We start from the raw sequence: 19138 nt of genomic DNA, 5'->3' as shown, positions 1-19138 counted from the left end.
CCAGAAAATGCTTTCAGGTCATGGAGAGCTGATGAGTGAGAGGTTTAAAGGCTCCATGGAGACCACCGCCACCTGAACTGTACAGGCCCCTACTTTTCAGGTTGTCCAGACCCACCAGCAAGCCCCTGCCAAAATTCCCACTATGTGTGTGAAATGGTCTTGGGCACAAGTGAGCCTGTGTGGCCCTGGGGCTCCCAGCCCAGTGAGGAAGGCAGAACCCTCACAGATGGACAGCATCCTGGCCAACCTCTGCTCCCCCAGCCCCTCCCCCCTCATGGTCTGCACACCCTACCTGCTCTCCCTAGCCCAGGCCGGTTCTGCCCGTTACCATGGATGCACCCCTATGTGTGGGATTATAGGATTGGTGCCTTCTCCCCACTGCACACAACATCATAAACCCCATGACTGGGGATCACGATGGCATTGGGCACTCTTATATCCCTGGGCTCTTCACTTGTGGAGTGCAAGCCTGGCACTTGCTCTGGCCTTAATAAATAGCTATCAAGTGACTAAATCCTTCAAGGCCCAGCTCTCCTGTCGCCCCCTTAGGCAGTTGGTGAGTTACTCTCCTGGGCTCCCATCTGTGTGCACGCGCACATGGGCGTGCCTGTGTCTCTGTGTCCTGTAGACGGTGAGTTCCTTGAGGACAAATAGCGTTGGCTTCATCTCTGGGGCCTTCACACGTAAGGACTTGATCACTTGCGTTGAACAAAGGAACTGATGGGGATACTTTCTTACCTGCCATTCTACAAGCCTCAACTTGCATCATGGGTTCTCCCTCAGCCACAAGCCCGGGTTTCTCCTTTGGCCAGTGAGAATCCTGGGGCCATGCTGCCTGGGTCAGAGCCGTGTTCCCCCAGTCAGACAGTGCCACTGCTGTGGAAATAGACTTGGAACATGGAGGACAAGCCTCCATAACAGGGTTAACAGCCCCTCAGGGACGGGGATGGTACCCTCCATATGTCTGTGTTTCCAGAATCCTCTGGCCAGGACCACAACCATCACTAAGTATTTTTGGAGGAAGCAGGCATTGGGTTGTTCTGTCAGTTTGCTCTGTGGTCTTGGGCCAGTTGGTGTTGGGCCTCTGGGTTGGGCCTCAGTTTCCCCATGTGGGGAATGAGGAAGGAATGTGGTGGATTCTTGATCCGTGGAGGGGAGGGTCATCAGGTCCTTTTAGACTCTGATGAAATCTGTGTGCCCACTGTCGGAAAAAAAGGAGGAAAACTGATTCCCTGGCTTTTCTGGAGCATGGTTGAACCCCCTGGACAGGGAGGATTTCTGAGTATTCTTCTGGCTTGCATAGCAGAAATCCTGTTCCGTGTCCCTCTGGAATTCAGGCCCCTCCTAGGCCTTCAAAGTGAAGCATTTTCCCTGGGATTTCTTGAAGACTCCTTTTCCTTCGGCTTGAGAACAGCTCAGGAAGGCTGGGGTGGGGCCGAGGCTATTAATATCCCTTGCTTCCCTGATTAACTCTCCATTAATTTGCACTCGGCTTCCAAGGGGAGTAGGGAGAGCCTGGCCAGTGGGCCCGGGGAAGAGGAGAGGGTGGCACGGGCCCTGTGATCCATCGTCCTGAGTGCTGACGGACTCCGTGGACGCCGTGGGCAGATGGGCCTTTCTTCCCAGCAGGGTCAGGGCCTCCAACCCGGCTGGCCGTTCCTGAGCCAGAGCAGCCCAGGGAGGGGTGGGGAGGTCTTCTATTACTCGTTTCGTTTTGGCCCAAACTGTTGGGTGCTTCCCGAGGTCTTGGCTGTTTTGTATCCATTTTTGCACAGTGCCTGGCATACAGTAAATCCTACCCCCACCCTGACTTGACTGTGTGACCTTGACAAGTCTGTTTTCTGGACCTTGCCCTCACCTCCGCCCCCATAAAAAAAATGGCAAATAGGTTTCCTCGTAAGAAAATGAGGAATGGGAATTACTGCCTGGAGGGCTCTATTAAAGATGTTGGTATGGGGGCGCCTGGGTGATGCAGGCAGTGGGCGGGTCCGACTCTTGATTTCGGCTCAGGTCATGGTCTCAGGGTCATGAGATCGAGCCCTGTGTCCGGCTCTGTGCTGGGCATGGAGCCTGCTTAAGGTTCTCTCTCTCCCTCTGGCCCTCCCCCTCCCTTTCTTAGAAAAACCCCAGAAAGACACTAGCGTGGAAAGAACAAGAGCCATAGTTGGTGAGTGATATGGGGCAAGGGGCAGCAGTGGCCCACGGGGCCCACATTTAACAGCCCTGACCATTACATGATCCCTGAAGGATCCAGTTCTGATGTATGTGATAATTCGTAGTATCGCTGGGCTATTGGCTGTGGTCCCTGGGAGAAAGGGAGCTCTCATTCCGTCCAGTGCTGGTGACATCATTTCTGAAGCACTTCCCTCTAGAGTCTCTCCTTTGAGACGCTCATCCTCAGTCTCTCCCCGTGGCCAGAATTCATTGTTTGGTGCGTTCGTTGTCCTCTTCGGCAAATCTGGAAGCCACCTGCCCCAGATGCTGAGCTAGGCTTGGGAGCACCCTCTGGGGGAGCAGTTCTGTCCCTGCTTCCGGACCTGGCTTTCCTGAGCAGACGGTGGTAGGGGGAGGGGAGATCACGTTTTCCCATTTTACAGAAAAACCGACAAGGCTTAGAAGAGAGAAATGATTTGCTTGCCATCACCCTGTGTTGGCAGAGCCCCCTGTGGTCAGGCCCCAGAGTGATCACCGGGTCCCTGGTTCCGAGGTCTTACCTCACTGCCTGTCAGGCCGGACCGATCGCTCTGGGAATAGCGGGGACTCTGGCCTGAGGGGGGTGGTGGCGGCGGCCGGGGAACTGGGGGGAAAGCAGTCAAATGAGCCCATCGCATTCTTGGGCCAGAGTCCGCGGGCCCAGATCTGCCCTTGTGTGTCATTACTCTCCCCCACCCCCGATACTCCCCAGGGCCTGGGTCAGGCCCAACCAAAACCTTCTTTTGACCTTTCTTTTATTTAGCTCTGTTCCAAAAATGACAAACGCGTTTGTTCTCTTCGCCCCACGTCCCCCCTTCGAGTTACGCAGCTGCTGCGGCCGTTGTAAGGCCTGGAGCGGGCTGAGTGCAGCCAGAAGGCTGTCACGAGATGCGAATTTCAGATGCACTTCCTGAAGAAAGGATAAACAGCCTGACCTGGGATGGGAAAGAGTGCCGGCCGAGGCCTCCTGTGACCGCGTGCGCCTCCGGCCGGAACAGACCCAGCGGGCATGCTCACTCAGCGAGGGGCTTGCTGCCTTACCTGGGAGCCGTGCGATCACCACGCTCCGGGGCCTCTGGGCACGGGGGCCAGCGGGCTATGGGGGGGCGGACTGGGTACATGCTGACCCTCGTCCTTTTAGATCGTAGGCATCGGAAAAGCTCAAGTCTTGGCTCATCTGGGCCATCATGGGCTCGGGGGAGTCCTCCTTTGTCCTGGATTTGCTCTGCGACCCTGGATACCTTGTTCAGCTTCCACAAGCCTCAGTTTCCTCAACTGAAAAATGGAGATTGGAGTAGAACTCCCATCATAGAGGGTCTCCCCCCTCCACCCCCGCCCAGCTAGCCTGTGAATCTTCACCACGTTCTCTCCATAGCAGCTTCCGTTTCCTTTCTCCCTAGCCTTTCGTTCTCCGAAATGCTCATGTTTATGCCCTTGTTGGAATGTGTTCTCCGCTGGTGAGGACGCTCCATGGGGGCAGGGGCTGCACCTGTCTGGGCGCGCAGTAGGACAGGTGCCCCGACCGTGCTGGGCGCAGAATAGCCATTCAGTACGTGTGGGGGGGAGGGACGCCGCCACCACCACTACTGTCATCCTGGGAGTAAAGGGGGCAGTGGTCCGGCGTGCTTATTACACACCAGGCACCATTGATATGCAAGATACCAGGCATCTTGATATGCATTAACTCAACTGAAGTTAGGTCCTCAACCGTGACCTTAAGAAACAGGTACTGTTGTTGCCTGGGACAGATGAAGAAACTCAAGTCACTTGCTCGAGAACCTGTGGTTGATAAGTGTGGGATCTGAGATGCAACCCTAGCCCCAGAGCCCAAGCTCCTGACCCCTCCTGAGTGGTGAGCAAGGCCGAGGAACTCACCGGGAAGCGGCAGCTGTTTTGTTATTGCTCTGGTTATCACTGTCATGGCCAACACCACAGCTTCCAGCCCATACACGGCCAGCCTGGGCCCCAGCATTAGCGGGGCTGGGAGGCTGCCATGGGATGCTGTTCCCAGAGGCAGAGACCAGCTGCAGGGGCCCAGGGCTGGGTCCCGGGAGTTAGAACAGGAGGCTGTGGTGTGGAGCCGCCGTCTGTGGTAAAGAGGACAGCGGGTGTCTTTCATTTCAGGTGGATAGCCCCGTGCCCACACTCATGACAGCAGAGCCAGGATTGGGGTTCCCGGGGTGAGGCTCTTTCCAGGATCACCTGCTGCCTGCGTGCAAGCTTCTGTGATTCCTGGAGTCGATAACATATTTCTCAGGCATCTGCTGGCCCGATGATACTGAGCGATCTGAGTGGGGGGAGGGACAGGAGAGGACTTGGCAGTGGGGCGATGGTGGGGCAGCTGCCTGTGCAGACCAGATTCCCACTAAGGGGATGCGAAGCTGGCCGAGCCCCGGGTGCTGACTAACCGTGTCCCTCTCTGCTCCACACCGTGTGCTCCTCACTTCAGATCATCGACAGTGAGAATGAGGCCCTCCTGGCAGCGCTCACCAAGACCCTGGACGACATCCCTGAAGATGACGTGGGTCTGGCTGCCTTCCCGGCTCTGGACGGGGAAGACGCGCCGTCCTGCACTTCGGCTTCACCCACCCCCTCCTCTGCACCTCCCAGCCCCAGCCCCTCGCTGGAGAGGCCCCAGGCCCCGGCGCCTGAAGTGGACGAGCTCTCACTGGTGAGCACTTGTTTCTAGTGGACGTGATGGTGGTGTCTGGTAGGGGTCGTGGGTTGGGGGGAGACTGCACCAGCCCTTGCAGGGCTCTCTGTGACAGCCTGGAAGGGCTGCCGGGAAGGCCACTCCGGGCCTCACCTTTCCCACCGGTACAGCTGGACTACCACAGAGGCTCCCCCTGTAATCTCTAGGTCCTTCTGGATTTCATGGACTCACCTTCCTCCTGTGGTTAACCCTCAGAGTCACACGTAAACCTTTTCCTAAAGGTTACACGTATACATGCAGTAAAAATGCAAACGTGAAATGTGGATCCTTCAAAGCAAAACCTCCTTACCCGTCCTGCAGTTGCGTTCTCCTTGCCTGGCGGTAACCATGGTTACTGATCTGTTTTGTGACTTACCTCTTCCACCTTCTTTTTTTTTAACACTATAAGAGGAAGTCTGCATCATACACTGCTCTGCACCTTTTCTCAGTGAACTGTGTGTCTTGAACACTCAGATGAGCCCAGGTCGCTCTGCTCCATCCTTTTTGTCAGCTGCATAATGTTCTTCCGTAAGGACGTACCGTAACTTGTTGAACGTGTCCCCTGGTTGGTGGGGATTTCTGTTGTTCCAACTCTCACTGCAGCACTGCTGTGGTCAGTGCCCTGGCACAGCCCTTTGTCTCATCTCAGTGGAATTCCTGGGCCTACAGATACCCGATGTTTCCGTTTAGAAAGCTAGTTCCAGGTTGCCCTCCACAGAGTTCACATTGGTTGCTGCTCCCACCAGCAGAAGTTCAGGGCCATCTGTGAGGACACGTGGAACGGGGGAATGTGCACAGGGCATTGCAGTTTTGGGGGGAGAAGCTCTCAGCTTTTATCAGATTCTTAAAGGAATCCAGAGTTGCTGAAAGCAGTTGCCCCTAATTCTGACTGAGGGTTCTGGAAGCCGGAAGCTGAGAGGTCATGGGTGTGAAGTCCAGCTTCACTCACCTATCTTGGGCTCCCCACCCTGGTGCTGCAGCTCCTGGGGGCTGGCAAGACCCAGCTGGAAAATCAGAGCCTGTTGAGCTGGGAGGGGTCTCAGGTCATGGAAAATTCTGAGCAGAAAGGCCTTCAGTGACTATCAAGTGCAGCTCTGGGGAAACTGAAGCCCAGAGCAGGGAGGGATTCTCCTCTGGTCAACATAGCAAGTCGGTGTTCTGACTTCTGGTCCAGGATCCTTATCCTTCTTTTCCACTGCCTGCAAGTTCCTCAGAGTGGCGTGAGACAATTAGTAAGCACCTGCTGTGTGCTAGGCACGAGAGAATACGTTCAGTCCCACGTTGCAGCTTCTGCTGACGGGAATCTGACTGGGTTTGAATCTCAGCCCCACCAGTTCGTGCTTGTGGGTCCTTTTAGACCCCTAATCTCTCTGACTCAGCTTCCTGGTCCATAAGGTGAGGTTAATCATAGGGCTTATCTCAAAGGAGGAGTACAGAAAATGCACGGAGAGCATTTAGAACAGTGCCTGGCACATAGAAGTTGCTCGATAAATACTATCTAAGTAATAGAGCGGGCGGTAGTACTACCCAGAGGAGTTCTCTGTGCGGGTACTCTGGGAGAGGCATCAAACCCCAGAGAGGCAGAGAGCGACCCCTGCTGGCCACAGGGTATTTCTTCCATGCCTCAGACTGCCTTTCCCTCTGCTGCACACGTCAGGCGCTGTGCTAGACGCACAGGAAACAGACTCACCATCTAGATTCCCAGCATACACACAGAGTTCAGAAAGGCCCTGAGAAGGGATCCAGATGCCCAGTTCTTAATTGGGAGTCGTGAATCCCAGAGAGTCCACCGGTGGACTGACCGAGACCCATCATGGACCTCTACATCTCCATGCATCTCTCTGAGGTCAGCAGCTTCTGTCTTACCCCATGAGAAACTCCTCAGCCAAAAAAAAGGTTCATAACCAGTCATTTAGTGTTCTTGCTGCCATTACGCCCACAGAGAAACCAAGGCCTGGAGAGGGAAAGGACTCACTCAGTGTCTCACAGTAAATGGGGCTGAGCTGGACCAGAACCAGGTCCCTTCCCGCCAGCCTGGGGATCTTTCCCTGTCCATGTCAGAGAATCACAGAGCTGCCTGTGTTGGTTTGAGGTCTAGGTGGGGGTGGTGGGAAGCCTCAGCTCCTAAGGGAGTGAGGAGTGGCCTTTTCTCTGATGCCTGAGCCTTTGGCGCTCCTTGCTTGGGTGATCTGGGGGGCATATTCCCCCCCCTTTTAAAGATTTTATTTATTTGACAGACAGAGATCACACGTAGGCAGAGAGGCAGGCAGAGAGAGGAGGAAACAGGCTCCCTGCTGAGCAGAGAGTCTGATGCAGGACTCAATCCCAGGACCCTGAGATCCTGACCTGAGCTGAAGGCAGAGGCTTTAATGCACTGAGCCACCCAGGCGTGGGGGCATATCCCTTGAGGGAAGATCGGTGCTGTAGTGAAAACCCAGCTTGCTTCCTGACTTGTCCTCAGTCTTACTGGGACGGCATCGCATCCCTGCTGGAATTTCCAGGGGGTGCTCAGCTCCCTGCTTTTTTCCGGGGTGCACCGTGCCGCTGCCCTCTGGGTGCAGAAGTGTAAGCATCTCAGCAGTTCTTGTAGAAAAATTAGAAAAGCTACACAAGCTTGGGTATGCTTCTGCCTATGTAAAAATAGTCAGGTGTGTCGGAGGTGATAGGTATATTTGTTCTTGTGTGTTCGAATTCCACCTCAGGCTCGGGTCACAAGAAGGTGGTTCATAGTCATTGCCTCAGGGAAGGAGCAAGGGATACCTCAGGCAGGAGGGTGACTTGCTGCTCATCATTCACCCTTCGTATTTGTGCTGTATTTTTTTTTTTTTTTTACCATTGACAAGTATTACTTTTTTAATTTAAGAAATTAACTTTTAATGGTGTGGTGTGAATAACCAAAAAGAGCAGTTAGAATCCCATACCAAAGAACCATTGTGTGACTTTCCAGATTGTGTGTGTGCTACAGGTGTATGCAGAGCGTCCCAATTAAGTGTTCACATCAGGTTTTAGCAGTAGATCGGGAAAACATTCCCCGAGATCTGTGTGGATTTCTCCAAGTCACAGGTACTCCTCTTGGGTTGATAACTCCGAAAAGGATTTACCTTTTATGGGGATGCTTGTGTGTGTCTTAGATTGTTAGACAATCTGCTTTTCTGAGCTTCACGTAATGGGAACATATTCTAGGTAGTGAAATGCCCTCCTTGTGTTCTTCCCGTGGTCCTCTGAGGACCTGGGCTCAGAGCATGCTCTGTCCCAAGAAGCTGGCTGTGGGCTCTGGCTTCTCTCTGAGACGCGCGTCTTTGTGGCTCCTAGTGGAGCACAGCCCCCAGGCTCTTCTCCTCTCTGCTTCTCCCGCAGCTGCAGAAACTCCTCCTTGCCACATCCCACCCAACCCCAAGCTCTGACACGCAGAAGGAAGGGACCGCCTGGCGCCAGGCAGGCCTCAGGTCCAGGAATCAGCGGCCCTATGTCAAGGTATTTGTGCTCCTGTCCCCAGTCCACCAGGACCCCAGGTGGCCTCTGAGGGGTGCACCCTTCAGCTCTTACTAGTGGGTATCGAATTCAGTCACCTTCCAGTTGCCCTCCTTGTGTCTCACATAGCCCTTGTAGCTGGTGTGCTAGGTACTTCTGGAGGCCAGTTTGGGGTTCTGGAGAGAGCACTGGACTTTCTCCTACACCTCAGTATTCAAGGCATCGTGTTAGACATGGGGTTGGAGCAGGGACAGGAAGATGTAGCCTGCTCTCAGCGGGCTTATTCTGATGGGTGACACACGGAAACCTCAGGTCCTCGCTGGAGACCACAGTGAAGAGTTTGGATTTCTTCTGGGGGGAAGCCACAGGAGAGTCCACACCTCTGTTCTGAACACCAAGGAGCAAAGCAAATCCCTTTTCGTCCTTGGGCTCCATCTTCCAAGACTTTCAAAGAGGTTTCAGAGGTGGTTTCCCTGCGGGCGCATGACTCAGAGCCGCACTTGGTCCTTCTTCTTGGGTCCCTGGACACTCCTGCAGGGGACTGTTGCCCACAACCCCATGCCCTCAGGGAAGAATCAGGATTTTTTTTTTAACAGGTTTATGGGGGTGTCACTTAAATATCAGAAAAGACACTGATTTTGAAAGTATAATTGGGTGATTTGTAGTAAATGTACAGGGTTGTGCAGCCATAACCACAGTTCATTTTAGAACATTTGCCATCATCCCAGAAAGCTCCCCAGCACCCCCATGTACAGTCCTTGGCTGTTCCCGCATGCAGGCAACCACTGATGTAGTTCCCGGTGCCATTACTGAAGGGCATTGTGCAGGAGAGCAGGGTGGTCAGAGCAGGGCTGTGGTAGTGAAGCGGGAAGGGGCGAGATCCATGGCTGGGAGGCCTGTGAGGAAGCTGCTCGTTCCTTCGCTCCTCGTCACCCGAGCGCTGCCACATGCCACGTGAGCCCTGGCCAGTGGCTTACAGGTGTGGGGCAGAGCGGAGGGGGGCGGTGCGGGCCTCCCGCCTCACTCGGCCCTCTCTCTCTCCCTAGGTGGACGGCACCCAAGACAAGAGGGCCCCCACGATGCAGTCTCAGAGCCGGAGTTGTACCGAACTGCATAAGCACCTCACTTCAGTGCCGTCCTGCCCCCAGACTGCAGCCCGCTCCCCAGACAGGGGCGTGTGGCCCCCACTCGCCCTGAGTCCCCAGCTTCCTGCCAAGGAGGAGGAGGAAGCTGGGGAGGACTGCCCGAGCCCCCAGCCGGCTCCAGCCTCGCCCCAGGCCTCCCCAGAACTGGGTGGAGCGGGCCCCGGTGCTGAGCGCTCCCGGGACGACACGCAGGCGATGGTGCAGCTCATTCACTACATGCACACGTACTGCCTGCCCCAGAGGAAGCTGCCCCCCCAGGTCCCAGAGCCAGCCCCCCAGCCCTGCGGCAGCCACTCCACGCAGGCCAAGCCCCGGCCCCGGTCCCAGCACCCTTCCAAAGGCTCCTGGGCAGAATTCTCCATCCTGAGGGAACTTCTGGCTCAAGATGTCCTCTGTGATGTCAGCAAACCTTACCGCCTGGCCACACCTGTCTATGCCTCCCTCACGCCCCGCCCCAGGCCCAGGCCCCCCAAAGACAGCCAGGCCTCCCCTGGCCACCCATCCCCCATGGAGGAGGTGAGGATCACAGCTTCGCCCAGGAGCACTGGGCCCAGACCCAGCCTGCGCCCCCTGCGGCTTGCCGTGAAAGGACATGCCGGCCGGTCAGCCAGGCTGCGGCGGGAGGAGGAAGAGGAAGAGGAGGAGGAGGAAGAAAAAGAGGAGGAAGAGGAGGAGGAAGAAGAGGAGGAGGAATGGGGCCGGAAAAGACCGGGCCGAGGTCTGCCATGGACCAAGCTGGGGAGGAAGCTGGAGAATGCGGTGTGCCCCGTGCGGCGCTCCAGGAGACTGAACCCGGAGCTGGGGCCCTGGCTGGCATTCTCCGATGAATCTCTGGTCCCTGCGGAGCCCCAAGGAGCTCTGCCGTCACTGCGCCTGGCTCCGGAGGCCTACAACATGGAGGGGGCACTGGGCAGCCCCACGGACGAGGACAGTGGCCAAGACCAGCAGCTCCCACGGGGACCCCAGATCCCAGCTCTGGAGAGCCCCTGTGAGAGTGGGTGTGGGGACGCGGATGAGGACCCCAGCTGCCCACGGCTCCCTTCCAGAGGTAGTTGGAGTTGGTGGTCTGTAAGAGAGAGGGCAGGGGTGGGGCATGGCATACCCTACTGCACTGGGAGCCAGGAGCCCTGTGCTGGGCAAGTCCCTTCCGCTGTCTGGCTCTTGACTTCCCTTCCTGTGCAATGGGCTAGTTGGGCAGATCTTCAGAAATCACCCAGCCATCTCTGAGTTTTGCATCATGCATGGGCCAGGCAGCACTTAGTGGACACAGGGTGAGATGCCTGCCTTCGTGGGGCTTGTGTGTCAGTGGGCAGACAGGCAATCACAAAGTAAATAAAAAAGGGAGAGAATTACAGATCGTGCCACGTGCTCTAAAGGAGACATCCTCGGTGATGAGAGGAGTGAATCTGTAAATCTAGCTCCCTCATGACGTTGAATTTTAAATGGGAGCAGTAGTGGTGGTGATTATAATGGGTGTCTGTTGTATACTGGCTATCTCAGGGCGCTGGTCTAAAACCTGACACAGCTTAACCCCACTGACTCCTCACAGGGGGCCTGGCATAATCTCCATGGTCAGACCCAGAAACTGAGGCACAGAGGTATCCGTGACCCGTTCAGCTAGCAAGTCCTATGTCCATCTGTCCACCCCCATGCTGCATTACGCTGTTTGGCCACAAGGGGCCACCCTCATACCTATCTGCTCTTTCCCAGCCCTCTAGTAGTCTGCCCGCAGCTAATGTTGCTGAGACCCTGGGAATGAAGGTGGCATTGAGTTGTCCTGCCCTTCCCTGAAAAATGACAGAGGGCTTTGGGTCACATGCCTGCAGGGAGCCCTGCTTGGTGCCAGTGGGTGTTCAGGGTTTCCTCCAGAGGGAAACGTCTGCTAGTGATGCTATGTCAGGGAATCTTACTTTTTTCTTTTCTTCTTTTCAGACTCTCCCAGGTGCCTCATGCTGACCTTGTCACAAAGGTAGATTTTTGGAAATCACTGGTTTATTATTCCATGAGTTTTTGTCCTGATGGGTATGTGTATTGGGGGGAGGGTTGGGTGGTTTATCAGCTTCAGTGCCTGCCCCTGTCCCTATGCCCCTGCCCTCTTGCCATGTGGGGCCTTACAAGGGAGGTCTCTGCAGGCCCAGGGAAAGCAGGGAATTAAGGTTTTAGGCCATTTCATCAGCTGTCCTCTCCAGAACGGGGAAGGAGGGGAGGGGAGAGGAGGAATTCTTTTCTCTGCAGGGGAAAGCTGATAATGCTGTGTGGCTTTGAGCAAGTTTCCTCCCCTGTGCGGGCCTCAGGTGCTCGTGTGTAAAATAAGTAAGGTAATGATGCTTGCCATGTGTCTGTCTCCTGCGAGAGGTAGATGAGGCTTTCAGTCTCTAAGCCAGCATGGGGTTTTTCCAGAAAATTCTCCCCGGGACCCACCTCTGTGGGCAGCAGAACCAGGGTGTGTCACAGGGTCCCCCTGCCCTCCTTGCATGCTGGGGAAGTGGAGCCTGCTGCTGATTGGCCTCTTGCCTTTCTGTCCTCCCTGCCCCCAACCAGTGACCCTCCTTTTGGCAGGAAGAGCTTTGAGCAGACCTTGACGGTGGAGCTCTGTGGCACCGCAGGTGAGCCAGGGGCTTGGCTGGTAGGGTGCCCTTGGGGGAGCTGACACGACTCTTGGTGATGAGTCCCCCACATGAGCGGCCCCATCGAGCCCTCCCTGCCGTGGCACAGGGTCTGAAGGTACACAGGAGGGGTGTTGTAAGCGGGGGAAGGTCAGCCATTCAGCTGCAGACGGTCCGCACATGAGCTGAGGGCAAGGTTAGGAGAGGAAGAGACCCATGTCTTCCCCCAAAGGAGCCCACCACCTTCTGTAGGAGACAGACTCAGGCCACGCCGGGTTCTGTTCCAGGCACACTCATTCATAAATAAGTATGTGCCCATGCTCTTGGAGCATGGAAGAAGGGGTGGGGCAGGGCAGAAGTGTGACCCTGGGGAAGATCTGCAAGGCATCCAGAGCAGGAGGCTTCCAAGCTGGCTTGCGGGAGGAGCAGAAGCTGGGGAGACGAAGAGGCAGGAAGGAGATCCTTGGCAGCAGGATCGACAGGAGCAAAGGCACATGGGGTGAAATCCCAGGTGCCCCTGAGGAGGCTGGTCACCTGGAGTTGCTGCTTAGCAAAAGGGGGGTGGGCAGGAGGAAGCAATCCCAGAGGCCGAGAGGAATGCCAGGCCGAGGGTTTGATCTTGATCCTGGAGGCTGCGGGAGACCCAGAAGGAAGAGATCTTGAGCGTTTAACAAGTTCCCTTGGGTGCACTGGGGAGGATGGAGGCCAAGGTTAGATGCAGGAAACGAGGATGGCACTGCGGTGGTCCTGTCCAGGTGGGAGAATTGACCTGTGGTACCTGCCTCCTCTCCACTCTGGGAGACATCAGAGGCAGTGGAGACGGCTTATTGAGGGATTGGATGATACCTCAAATGACCTCAAGGTTTGGGCTGCCGTGGTCAGGCTCCAGAGGGACAGCAGGGGGATTTCATCACATGCCTGCTCAAGATTGACCGTGGACTGTGAGAAGTCCCCGGCCCCACTCAGGCGCAGCCAGCAGTGCAGCGATCGATTAGTTATGCCTGCCATTCATTCCGCTGGGGAAGTGGCAGTCCCTGTGCTGTTACTTGCCTTTCCAAACTAGAGTCTCTGTCCATTGGAGAAGTGATCTGTCTCTGCCTCACAGGGTTCTCCTCTTGCTTGGCTAGGACTCACCCCACCCACCACACCTCCATATAAGCCCACAGAGGAGGACCCCTTCAAGCCAGACATCAAACACAGTCCGGGCAAAGACAGAGCTCCCAGCCTCCCCAACCTGGAGAGTCTCCAGCTCGGGGCCACCACGGCGGCTGCCCACAAGCTGCCAAAGAAGCACCCAGAACGGAGTGAGCTCCTGTCCCACCTGCGGCATGCTTCAGCCCAGCCAGCCTCCCAGACAGGTCAGAAGCGCCCCTTCTCCTGTTCCTTTGGAGACCACGATTACTGCCAGGTGCTCAAGCCAGAAGGCACCCTGCAGAGGAAGGTGCTGAGGTCCTGGGAGCCATCTGGGGTCCACCTTGAGGACTGGCCCCAACAGGGTGCCCCACGGGCTGAGGAGCAGGCCTCCGATAGGGAGGAAGACAGAAGCTGTGATGGCGGTGCCCCCGCCAAGGACAGTGTGCTACTGAGAGACCACGAGATCCGTGCCAGCCTCACCAAACACTTTGGGCTCCTGGAGACCGCCCTGGAGGATGAAGACCTGGCCTCCTGTAAGAGTCCCGAATACGACACAGTCTTTGAGGACAGCAGCAGCAGCAGTGGTGAGAGCAACTTCCTCCTGGAGGAGGAGGAGGAGGACGATGATGAAGAGGACTCAGGGGTCAGTCCCCCTCGCTCTGACCACTGCCCCTACCAGAGCCCACCAAGCAAGGCCGGTCGGCAGCTCTGTTCCCGCAGCCGTTCCAGCTCTGGTTCCTCCTCCTGCCGCTCCCGGTCACCAGCCACTCGAAGGAACTTCAGGTATGGATGGGTGGCCTCAGAGGGACAGTGGGCAGCTGAGGACCCTAGTTCCCACGGGTGCCTCAAAAGGGAGGAGCCCTGAAGCTGTGGCTGTCTCCCCGTGTGGCCCATGTCCTGGTCAGAGGTCCCGGGGGTGGTCTCCTGGGGGGTTGTGGGCAAGTCCCAGGGGCAGGCAAAGCTGGCTGTGTGATGGTCAGGAGTCCCCCAAATTTCTGGCCCTGGAGAGAGAAAGAAAGCCCACTTCTGGCCACTCATGGCGTTATGTATAAATGAGCTTGTCCCTTACGCATCTGTGTTTTCTGCTTTTACATTTGTAAATTGATCCGGTGTATTATCTGTGTGACATTTACACGTGAAAGGATGATCAGCAGAATTCTAATCTGTGTTGTGAAAAAAAAAACAAACAAACAAACAAACCTGGATTTAAAGCAGCAATAAGGTTTCATCCTATTTCTGGGTGCCGTCCCCCTGGGAGCTGCTTTACCTTCCTACAGCGATGATGCGTCATGAGCCAGTGTGCTCATAACATCTTGGCTCCCTGGACTGGTCCGAAAGAAGGAGCTGGTCCAAACGTCAGCGGGGAGCCAGGCAGAAAGAGTGGAGGTTTGGCATATGTTGGTGGAGACAGGCTGCTTCTCTCCCTGATCACAGCAGGCCCTGATTCTTCAGTGGAGGGAGGCCTGAGGAGGGTCAGTGCAGGTCCCAAACCCTCCACCTGAGATGAACCTGAATGACCACTAGATGGTGCTCTTGGGTCTAGAGCCCTGCAGCAGCCACCTGGCCCTTGTTTCCCTGTGGACAGCCGGCTGGACCCCACCCGCCCAGGGTCTGATTCTGTACGTCTGGGGGTGGTGGTGGTGGGGGGGAAATCTGCATTTCTGACTAGTTCCCAGGAGATGATGATGTCCCCAGTGTGCCATACTCTGAGACCCAGAATTCAGGTGATAGAAAAATATCTTTTCTTAGAGAAACTCAGCTTTATATATCTACGCCAACAGCTCATATCTGTTTGAAAATCTGAATCAAGCAAATACGCATCTTCCCTTTAAAATGTATGTAGACCTCTAACTGGGCATTCAATTTTAGGGGGTTTGTAGATTCTCCAGACACTAAGGTTAAGATTCCCTGAGCTACCTGTTACTCAAAATGAGTTCCCTCTCGATTTCTCTAAAAGCCCTCTACGTAATAAGCCAGGGTGATTGGTCAGACCTCTCTGAGCCCTCTTTCTGGCTCCATTCTCCTTTCCCCAGGGGTCACTGTGAGCTAAGTGACTTGGCATCGGCATTAGGCTGTTTCCTCTGCAACATTTAGTAGCTCAGAAGCTGCTAAGGCTGTCTTCTTTTTGAAACACATCCCCCTAAGGCTGGAGCTGGAGCTTCCTGGCCTCTGCTCCCTCCTGACCAGCTCAGGCTGTCGGGGGAAGGCCTACATTCATGCACTCACCTGCAGAGAGATGGGAGCCTCTGTAGAAACTCCCATGGCTTCTCCTTTTCCTTCTCTAGCTTTTGGGCCAAGTTCAGGGCTGGCTTTTTCTGCTCCCTAGAGAAAATTAATGGGTTCACTCTGGTCTTGCTCAGCTGACAGAACTTGGCACCTGGTAAACCTGGTAAACTAGTCATCCTCCGTCTTCTCCAGACCCACATTTTTTTAAACCTGTTCTTCTAGTACCCAGCATTGGTCCACAGAAGTTTTTTGAGCTGGTTTCATAACAGAAACCCCACAGTACCTTCCGGTCGCTCTCAGCTCTTCAGGTGATGCAAATGGATGATGGTATTTGTTATTTATAGCACTTTTTTTTTTTTTTAATTGGAGAGAGAGAGGATGGGGCAGAGGGAGAAGAAGAGAAAGAATCGCAAGCGGGCTCCACGCCCAGTGTGGAGCCCTCCTAGGTCTCATGACCCTGAGATCCTGACCTGAGCCAAAGTCAAGAGTCGGACGCTTTCCCGGCAGAACCACTCAGGCACCCTCTGTTATTTCTAGCACTCTAAAGTTTGTGAGTCACAGCCCCTTCCGTGACCCTGTTTAGCTTCACAGAGGTACTTGGAGGGCACATCTGCTTCCCCATTTTGTAGGTGAGGGAGCTGAGGCTCTTAAGAGATGCAACAGAAAGGCAAGCCAGCAGTTACTGAGTGGCTCTTGAGATCAGCGTTTTCTGATTTGTGCCTCATCAGTAGCCAAGGAGGCGGTGTAGTCCGTTCTCCCCGTCCTACCGTCAAAGAACCGCAGCGAAGGGGATGTAAGTAACTAGCCCAAGGTCAGCCAGCAGGGAGGCGATAGATCCAGGATTCAAACGCAGGCTGCCCGACTGGACGATGTGCTTATCCTGCGTGCTGAATTTCCCGCAGACGCAGACGGGATGTGCAGAGCCGGGACTCCCCTCCGGCTGCGCATGCCATGCTGGTTCCACTCCGACAGCTGGCTCCCTGGAGGAGGAGGCAGCATGCAGACAGCCGAGAGGACGCAGGCGTGTGGCATCCAGGAGTGTCATGGGACTGTGCGGGCTGACGAGCCTAATGGCCAGCGTGACTGTGGGGACTGCGACGGCTGGGATCGCCCCTTGGCTGGGCACCAAGTGCTAGAGAGCAGGCGTCTAGGGTCAGCAACCCTCCTCCTAGCTCTGGCTCCCCCTTGTCCTAGCTTTAGGCAGATGCCATATTGAACCTGAGCCTCAGGGTTTGCCTTTGGAAAACGGGGAAACATACGACCTCATAGGTTGCTTTTCCCCCATCAGGGCAAATGCAGTAATGAAGCGAAAGGGCCCTTCCACACCTCATGGCATAAAAAGGCAGGGCCCCGAAGGGTGCTGATGAGTGACACGGTAGTTCCCAGGGATCCAGTCCCAGAAGCTGGCCAGATCGTGCACACCCACATGCAGCCCTGGGCTGTTGCTGCTGGCGGGGAAGCTGGGCTTCCGCCGGCGCCCTCATGAGTGAGTTCTAAAGAAGCGTCCCTTGCTTCCTGGGGCAGCTGCCCCCCACGCCCCCTGCCGTGCCCCTCCTGAGAGTGAGTGCCTCTGCTTTGCTTGTTCACTGACAGATGTGAGAGCAGAGGGCCGTGTTCAGACGGAACGCCAAGCGTCCGGCATGCCAGGAAACGGCGGGAAAAGGCCATTGTAAGTGATCTGGGGCCCCGGAGCCCGGAGCGAGTGGGGAAGAGCAGGGGCATCAGGATGGGCCGGGGCTTCCTAGACCCGAAGCCCTTTGAGGCTGGCTGTGGCCCCCACAAGATAATTCCATTTCTCTGACTTCAAAAAGCACCAGGGTCCCCGAAGGGCATCAGAGGTGGCGCTGTGCAAAGTACGGCCACCGCAGTCGGGGGTGATTTTAGGGCTGAGCACCAGCAGCTTGACAGGGCCAAGAGGGCAGGCTGTGGTGGGGGAGTGGGGGAGCAGAGCTGGGCCAACCAGGCCACAGAGGAGCCCTGCTACCTCCTTCTATGTGACCTTGGGCAGGTCTCCCAGCTTCCCTAAACCCTAGTTTACTCATCTGTGCACAGGGAGTTGGGCCTTGTCCTTCCCAAGACTTCCCCAGCTTTATCAGGGCTAAGGGACCAGGAGAGCCCGCTCCTTGCTTCCCACTGACCTCCCTCTTCCTCCCCCAGAGTTAGTCTGCGGGCCCAAGCTGTGCCAGGAAGCAGCAGAGGGGAGCTGGAACCAGCCCCTCCACAACACTAGAAAGAAGGGGAGGGAAGTAAGACGGGGCACAGAAAGACAAACCGACTTGCGCTTGATGGCCTTGCCCCAGGACAGGGCCTCGGGGCAGAGGTGGGGGGGGGGTTCAGTGAGGTGCATGTACCCCAGAGGCATACAGGTGTCTGCCAGCAGGCACTGGCCACCACAGGCTATGCCTGGAGCATCTTCTGGAATCTGTGTGTGACCATTCCGCGGTTGTGACGTGCTTGGCATGAGCGAGACGGACGTGGTCCCCATTCCTGTGGCTGGGGCAGAAGGGAGAGAAGGGCAACAGACTCATAAACAAGGAATAAACACTATAATCAGAGATGGGGAGAGGCACGGTGGAATTAATCATGTCAGGCTGAAGCCTCTGAAATAAATAGTCGTGTTTTGACTGTTGGGGAGGGTGTATTTATGGGGCGGACCGGGAAAGGCATCAGCAAGGAGCTAGACTCCCGATGGAGGAAAGGAACCCCGAGGCAGTGTTAGGAAGACCTCGGGGCAGAGGCCGCGAAGAACCTTGTCGGTGGAAGGAGCTGCCAGGCGCCTGGGTGTGGGGGAGGGCGTTCCTTCTCTGAGCAGAGCCCAGTTCCCTGCGGCTGACACCGCAGCCCACCGGACACCGCAGCCCACCCGTGGCCCCTGGGCCTTGCTTCCCCCCCTGCCTTCTGTGAGATGAGAATGGGAAGGCTCCAGAGTCGCTGGCCTTACCCTGTTCCCAGAGAAACCTGTCCAAACCGGAACCTGCCTATTTTAGCCATTCTCCCTTCTGCCCCAGAGCACGGCTTTCCCGGAACGCCGCAGGAGCTGACGGAGTGGGTCAGAGCAGCCCTTCTGCCAGCAGTGGCTTGAACAGGATCCGGTCACAGATTATAGAGGAGACGAGGGGACATTCCAGTCTGGGTTTCTCCCCACCCCTCTCTGCCGGGCTCTTCTAGGGGCCCACAGCATGGCACCTAGCTCGCCTGAAGTGATCTTAGTCCCAGTGTCTACACGCTGTCCTGGCAAAGCCGAGGACGATGGTGGCCCTGAGCCCGAAGGCCTGCATCCCATGGCCTTCTCTCCCAGCCCACCGTGACCCCCACAATGATCTGGCTCCCCATCCTTGCCCATTACCCTCTAGGCAACTTGCCTTTCTACCACAGCCTCCCCCACTGCCAAAAAAAAAGTCCCAGACTCAGACTGCAACTCTGGAAGTAGGCAGTTCCATGAATGATCATGAGTACCTCTCCTGTCTCTGTCCCTCCTCTGCTCATTGCTTTCAAGTGAGCCGTTGCTTCCTTTGGGAGCCATTCCCCATCCGACACTCAGTGGCCCCTCCTTCAACAAGGCCGGTCTTCTGGGATAAGGATCGTCATCGTCCTCCCTCTGACTCCAGCCCCACCTGCCGTCACCTGCTAGGCCAGGTGTCATGGGCTGAGGACGAGGACTCCACAGGAGC

At 56.0% G+C, this 19138-nt stretch overlaps 1 protein-coding gene across 3 annotated transcripts in view; it reads left to right on the top strand.

Annotated features, from left to right (window-relative positions):
* PPARGC1B (PPARG coactivator 1 beta) overlaps nt 1–19138 on the top strand; it is a 109435-nt gene that overhangs the window by 80348 nt on the left and 9949 nt on the right. For 2 of the 3 annotated variants that reach the window (XM_045999251.1, XM_045999252.1), the window contains exons 3-9: nt 4643–4864; nt 8243–8359; nt 9403–10549; nt 11434–11470; nt 12043–12107; nt 13235–14024; nt 17061–17136. In XM_045999251.1, coding sequence (XP_045855207.1) covers nt 4643–4864; nt 8243–8359; nt 9403–10549; nt 11434–11470; nt 12043–12107; nt 13235–14024; nt 17061–17136 — 2454 coding nt within the window. The remainder of the gene's footprint in view (nt 1–4642; nt 4865–8242; nt 8360–9402; nt 10550–11433; nt 11471–12042; nt 12108–13234; nt 14025–17060; nt 17137–19138) is intronic. The other variant, XM_045999253.1, reaches the window with a different exon arrangement.

Source organism: Meles meles, chromosome 3 (assembly GCF_922984935.1).
Source record: "Meles meles chromosome 3, mMelMel3.1 paternal haplotype, whole genome shotgun sequence".
Taxonomy (NCBI): domain Eukaryota; kingdom Metazoa; phylum Chordata; class Mammalia; order Carnivora; family Mustelidae; genus Meles; species Meles meles.
This window is presented reverse-complemented; position numbering and strand designations above follow the sequence as displayed.